The sequence below is a fragment of the Rattus rattus genome, chromosome 1, assembly GCF_011064425.1.
Source record: "Rattus rattus isolate New Zealand chromosome 1, Rrattus_CSIRO_v1, whole genome shotgun sequence".
Lineage (NCBI taxonomy): Eukaryota > Metazoa > Chordata > Mammalia > Rodentia > Muridae > Rattus > Rattus rattus.
This window is the reverse complement of record NC_046154.1, coordinates 261,789,938-261,796,781: the sequence shown is the minus strand read 5'-3', so window position 1 is coordinate 261,796,781 and position 6,844 is coordinate 261,789,938. Positions and strand designations below refer to the sequence as shown.

At 54.2% G+C, this 6,844-nt stretch overlaps 1 protein-coding gene across 1 annotated transcript; it reads left to right on the top strand.

Moving 5' to 3' along the window:
* Positions 1-257: 257 nt before the first annotated feature.
* On the top strand, positions 258-613 carry Smim41 (small integral membrane protein 41). The gene has a single exon (XM_032890951.1). The coding sequence runs from the start codon at positions 258-260 to the stop codon at positions 525-527; it is 270 nt and encodes an 89-aa protein (XP_032746842.1). The 3' UTR covers positions 528-613.
* The last annotated feature ends 6,231 nt before the right edge of the window (positions 614-6,844 follow it).

Genomic DNA, 6,844 nt, shown 5'->3' with positions numbered 1-6,844 from the left:
ACAGGCCTTTTGAGCTTACCTAGCAATTCTGAATTATAGGCATGGGATTGGAGAACAGATAGGCTGGGCCTAAGAATACAGCCTGCCAGAGGAGACCTAGAGGCCACCCCGGAGGAGCCCGCCTAGGAGGGGCCTGAGTGTTTTCTCAGCATGCAGTTGGGTAGAGTGGGCGGTAGAGCCCCGGGAGGCCCGCCCCTTAGAGACATCTGACACAGCCTCAACTCAGGGTAGTGCACATCTGGGTAGCTGGCAGGAGCATGAACGTCTCACAGGTGGGAGCTGCAGCCAAGGCTGCCTGGCTGAGCTGCTGCAACCAGTCTGGGTCGCCACTCCGATCCCCGGAGGGGCCACGCCTGGTGCAGGCAGTCGTGCTGGGCGTCCTGTCGCTTCTGGTGCTCTGTGGGATCCTGTTCCTGGGTGGTGGACTCCTCCTCCGTGCCCAGGGCCTGATAGCCTTGCTAGCTCGAGAAAGGCATTCATCCCCTGAGGCCGAGCCCAGTGCCTGTGGAGGGGACGAAGACTCCTAACTGTCAGCTGCTCTGGAGATTAAGCCCCTTCTCGGCCATCCAGAGCTCACTTCTGTGGGGCACAGCAGAAGGTCCGGCCCGCAAGCCCTGCGCAGGTGAGAGCCTCGAGGCACAGGGAGAGTGGGGTTGGAGCTGCGTGGGGTGGGCACAGGGATGGCCTCTGTCAGTAAGTGAACGTCACTGGGTGCAGCCAGACAGCTGCTCAAGGCCAGGGTAGAGCTGGAGGATCCCTGTGCCTCTGAGGCACAGACAGCCTTTGCGCCCATGTGCGTAAAGGAGGGCGGGAGGCTGTAGTGGTCTGGGAACCGGAGCTCTTTGAGTACCTGTGTTGCCCCATACTCTGCATCTGCCCAGCTCCACTCGCGGTCTGCTGGACTCAGCAGGGCCGTCCGTCCCAGCCTCAGCTCTCAGCTTGCTGCTGTCTCCTTCCTGGAGCTTTCGTCCATGGAGGGAGTGGGCAGGCTGGGGTCCACGAAGGTGAAGGTAGAGGAGATTCTTCACTCCCACTTGAGGTACCCCTGGTTGTATGGGTGAACCGTGGCGATAGAGAGCTGTGTCAAAGCCCCCTCCCCGACCCCTGCTCACGGGTAGCTCAGTCAGGAGCTTTGTGCTCTGAGTTGGGGGTGGGGATGGTAAGGTTTCTTGCAGGAGCCTTGGAGTAGGAAGTAGAAGTGAGGCTGAGTATTCCCAGCTGTGGGGGCTGCGTCTGGGTCTCCTGCCTCCAAAGGACGGGAACCATCTGGAGAGAAGGAGCTGGGTGGCCCAAAGAACAAAGTAACTTCAGCCCAAGGCCACCTTAGACTGAACCGTGGGATGGGGGTGCTCTCACCCGCCCGTTGATATGCAGCTGTGTAGGGGCTTCTGGGGACTTCTGTGAGTGGCCGGTTCTTGGTGACTCTCAAGGCTCCTACTTTCAAGTTGCTGCCAAGAAGGCAATGGCGCGGGATGCCTGTGGTGATGGCCTGGTGAGGGGCTGAGGGTGCGGCTAGGTTCAGGTAATCTGCTGTGAAGCTGACGATGTGTGATCCTTGCTTAGCAGCTAAGGAGTTGGCACCCGTTCTGGGCAGCCGTGCCATATTAACCTCGAGAGTGACAGATTTCACCTCTGAGATGTCTCCTCCACAGCCTTGGAGTGCACCGCCAGGGCAGTGCAGTGTGTGTGTGTGTGTGTGTGTGTGTGTGTGTGTGTGTGTGTGTGCATGTGTGTTGGCATGGGGGTGGTGGACAGAGCCTTGGGCACTGGGGAACTGCAGTCGTATCAGGCTCCTCCCAGCCTGCCTCCTGATACATTCTGCTGTCTCCCGCCATGCGCCTTCCTTCCCTCTCCTCAGTGGGACGGAGGGTGTCTGGATTCCTTGAACCCCTTCACTGACAAGCAGGTACACCCAGAGAAACTTTGACAAAAGGTGAAGCTCAAAGGGGCAAACAGGTGGCAGGCTCTGGAGAGCGGTAGAGCTGGAGTTGAGCCGTGAGGCCCTCAGCTCTGAGCTCGGCCTCCTAGGTCCATTCTCCCTTCTTTCCCAGAGATACCGGGAAAGCACGGCCTCCTGTCCCCATCAGGGGACCATCACAGGCATAGATGGAGCATGTAGGCTGAGTTAGGGACCGCAACCCCAAGACTTCACTGTCACTACCCCCTCTCGTCCCTACTTCCTCAGCTGCCTCGCCAGAGCAGTCTCCAGATGCAGGGCAGCTCCTTACCAGCTGGGCTCAGCTTTCCCGGCTGGGACCTGAGGAACTGGGGAGGGGCTCAGAGGGTTGCTGGAGTAGACACAGATGGAGAAGATCCAAGCCCAAGTCCCTGTGGCGTTAGGGATGCGTGCTGGCAGGAAAGGCCGTGTCTCTGGCATCATCTCGTCTGCTTACACAGGACTAAGAGCTGGGAGAGGGGGCAGGCAACAGTTTCTTCATCGGACTTCCTGCCTCTGACCTCCCTTGGGCTCAGTGTCGGGAATGAGTATGCGGTGTTCTGGAGCCTAAGTGATAGGAGGCAGGGAAAGATACTCAGAATTACAGATTTCTGGTCAAGGCTCTTCAGCTGGGTAGAGACGAGGGGATCCAGAAAATGGAAGAGGGGATGCTGTCCTCTCCTCCTTGATCGGTGTGGGCAGGGGGCATCTGAGAAGCAGGGAAGACATCTTGGATCCCCCTGTCCTCTATTAACCTGAGTCTGCCTGGCAAAGGCTTTGGGTGAACTGACACCCTGCCCTAACCTACGCTCTGAGGTCATCACGTCAGGTCTCCTCAGCCGACTGCTCCCTCCAGTCTTACAGGTGCTGAGCCTCTCCCTCACCTGCTGCCCACCTGCGCCCCCATTTGTGCTGCAGATGATGAAGGACCCAAGACAGCGGACTGGTGACTCCTCATCCTGGGACCCTGGAGTCAGCCTCCTCTGAGAGGCTCTCGATGCTCCTGGAGTGGGTGCAGGAGGAGCCCCGTGCTCAGAACAAGTGAGTCCGCTTGGCGATTGCCATGGGCACTGGCTTTAAGCCCCAGCTGTGTGGACACTGGCGTGCCCTGTGCACACCAGGCCTCTGTGGACACGAGCGGCTCCTGTTCTGCCTGATGCCAGAGGGGCAGCGGCATCTGACAACCCAGTGGCCCACTCCTGCTGAGAACCTGGGTGAGCACCTCCCATCTGGAGAGTGCGTCAGCCATCCGGCAGCCACACCACTTCCCAAGGCTTTGCTATTAAATGAGGCCAGTAATGCAGCTCCGAGTGTGTGGTCTGTTTCCAGCCCTTGACCCTCGGGATTCTTGGTTTGTTTCCTCGTCTCCCCTCAATTTGGCCTGCTTCTAGTAGATTTCTTTTTTTAAAGAAAGGGTTTACAAGGAGCTGGAGAGATGGCTCAGTGGTTAAGAGCATTGACTGCTCTTCCAGAGGTCCTGGGTTAGATTCCCAGCAACCACATGGTGGCTCACAACCATCTGTAATGAGATCTGATGCCCTCTTCTGGTGTCTGAAGACAGTTACTGTGTACTTATATATAATAAATTAAAAAAATATTTAAAAAAGAAAGGGTTTACAATAGCCCAAGCTGACCTAAAACTAGGTGTGTGCTCTAAGATGGCCCTGAGCTGGTAATCCTCCTGCTGCAGCCTCTCGGGGATTACAGACAGGACCCACCACAGCTGGTTTAGAACCGAGGGTAGATATGATGTCCACTGGGCGTGACTCCTACTAGTCAGTGTGATCAAGAGCTTGGCTTTATTCAACTAGAGCTCTCTCTCTCTCTCTCTCTCTCTCTCTCTCTCTCTCTCTCTCTCTTCTCTCTCTCTCTCTGTGCGTGCATGTTGTGCGTATGTGTGTGTGTGTGTGTGTGCATGTGTTCATGTTGTACATGTGTGAGTATGCCTATAGTATGATTGGGTGTCTGTGCATGTATGTATGTTTATGCATGTGTATGTGTGTGTGCATGTGTGTATCCATTTACTTCTCTGAGAGTGGGTTTCTTTTTCTTTTTTTTTTTTTTTTTTCTATTTTTTTTTTGGAGCTGGGGACCCGAACCCAGGGCCTTGTGCTTACTAAAGCGCTCTACCACTGAGCTAAATCCCCAACCCTGAGAGTGGGTTTTATAAACCTTCCCAAGCCACAGTCCCCTCATCTTTGAAATAAAGTGACACCATCAGTGTGAGTGTGGACCCAGTGGGTAATGTGTTTGCCTGTCTCTGTAAGGTTTTGTATACTACAATTACCAAGGGACACTGTTTTCCCAAGCCTGGCTGTGTTAATATTGTTATATTGTGATAAAACATTACAACCAAGGCAACTTATGGGAGAAAAAGTTTATTTGGGGGCTTATGGTTTCAGAGGGACAGGATCCATAATGTCAAGCATTGACAGCTGAAGCGGCAGGGGCAGCTGGAAGCTAAGCGTTGAGAGCTCATGCCTTGAACCACAAAACAAGAAACAGAGCACACGGGTTGGGGATTTAGCTCAGTGGTAGAGGGCTTGCCTAACCCTGGGTTCGGTCCCCAGCTCTAAAAAAAAAAAAAAAAAAAAAAAAAAAAAAAAAAACAGAGCACACTGGGAATGGTGTGAGACTTTTAAATGTTCACAGCCTGCCTCTGACATATTTCCTCCAACAAGGTCACACTTCCTAAGTCCCCCAAACAGTGCCACCAACTAGGGACCATAGGGACATCTCATCTGGACCCCCACACTGACCATTTCCAGAGAAAAGAGGAGAGAGAAAGAGGGCAAGGGTTTGAATGAGAACGGCCCCTCAGGCTCATATGTTTGAATGCTTGAACAGTTGATGGAACTGTTTGGGAAGGATTAGGAGGTGTGGCCTTGGAGGAGGAGGAGAAAGAGGAGGAAGTAAGTGTAACACTGGGTAGTGGGCTTTGAAGTTTCAGAAGACTCAGACCACTACCAGGTAGCTTGCTCTCTCTGCCTCTTGGATGTGTCACAGGATATAAGGTCCCGTGCCTGCTTGCCTGCCGCCAGGCTCACATCCTGATGGGCATGGACTCACACTCTGAAACCATAAGCCCCATAAATGCCTTCCTTTCGTAGTTGCCTCGGTTATGGTGGGTTACCTAGAAACAGAGAAGTAACTAAGCCAGAGAGGAAGGAAGCTCAAGGATGGGAGGGAAGAAGAGGAAAGGAAGGGAGAGGGGGATCTGTCGGGCTCCTAGGGACACAGCTGATTTCTTAGTTTCTCTCTCCTCAGTGCTGCCTGATGATTGATGTTCGATGTGCCCTGGAAACTGGACGTGAGGTGAAAAGAAGAAAGTTCTGCCCTCAGGGAGCTTTTAGTCTCACAGACAGTGGGGTCCAAAGACTGAGGTTAAAATAGACCACAAACCACGCCCAGGTGGGGAAAGCCAAACGCAGGCGTTCCCAGCTAGGGAACTGGTGAAGGCCACCTCCCCGAGTGGCAGCCAGCCGTGCTTGACCAGCATCTGTCACCTGGTGGAGGGAGGGGAGGGGGGAGGGATGCAGCCCCACAGAAGGGCTTAGAGAGGAGTGACACCCAGAGGTCAGGGACAGGGACAGGCAGGAGTCTGGAGGCTTCCACTCAGGAGTTAGACCTTAGGAGGCTGGAGCACATTTGAGGGCAGAACAGTTGGGAATGAAGAGGCAGCACGGATGTGACGTCATAAACCAGGCAGATGGCCAGAGCTGGAGCTTGGCTCTCAGGCTTCGGTCCCCAGATGCATGTGAGGATCAGGGAGAGACAGGCCAGGTGAAATCTGCTTGTGGCCTTATGTCTCTCACTCAGACGGTCTTACGTAATGAGGACGTTTCAGGCCAGCATCCACAGAAAACAAACTGCCTGGTTTACAGAGAAGAGAATTTCTTAACCCACTTGAGAGATAAGGCTGAGGAGGAGGCTGGACTCAGGCATAGTTGACTTAGGGCCAAAGCTATGAGAACAGGCTTGCCTTTCTCCTTCTAGCTCCTCCTGTCCCTCAGTTTGCTTCTGTCAGCCTCAAGCTCAGCTCTGGGCAGTGTGGCCTAGCAGTCAGAACACTGGTGGGCCCATGCTGCCTGGGTTTGAGCTCCGGTAGCTCATGTGGCCCGAGAAGGTGCCTGCCTTCTACAGCACAGTCCCGCCCCCATCTTCAGACCAAAGAACATCGGACGTGGCTCGTGCTATTTTTATTAGGACAGAAGGAAGTCCACAGTGATAAGGTATGAATGCCCGCTGTGTGCTGCCTTCACGTGTGGCCTCCGCTCTGGCTTCAAATCTATCAGGACAGAAGGAAGTCTTCTCCAAGGGATGCAGCCAAGCCCTGACTCTGTCGTGAATGAACTGAATCACTGTTACATGGAGAGTATAGAATGTTCCAGACCTTGGTCACAGGATCTGCTTGACTTGATGCTGAGAGGCACTGCAGATCCAGAGCAGGGGCATGTCTCCTCATCAAACCTGGGCCAGATTAACTCTGGGGAAGCAGAAGCTCTTGGCTGCTGCAGATGTGGCACAGGCAGAGGTGTCACAGACAGCCCTGAGACACCTCAGGGACAGTTAATTCCTGGGTTGGAGCTTAGTAGAGAATTCTGAGGCATGATGTTGTTAGAGTCACACGTGAAGGCTGCATGGATCAGGCTTGGTGCACCGTCACCTAAATAAAGGCAGAAGAGGAGGGCGAGAGAGCTGGGCTGCCCCGTGTTGGTGAAGAGTGGATCTCGGAAACTGGGGGCTTGGCCAGGAGAAACCATATCCCCAGCAGGTCTGGGGTGTTGGGAAAGAGCCTGCAGCTTTGGAGGGAGGCAGTATGGAAGGTTCCCGCCTCTCTGAGCTGTTATCTCACAGCCTCAAACCAAGGAGCCTGCACACGAAGAGGTGGATCAGGTTTTTAGAGAA

Bases quoted from the DNA above. Each gene is read 5' to 3' on its own strand.
- Smim41 (XM_032890951.1), top strand. From the start codon at position 258: ATGAACGTCTCACAGGTGGGAGCTGCAGCCAAGGCTGCCTGGCTGAGC.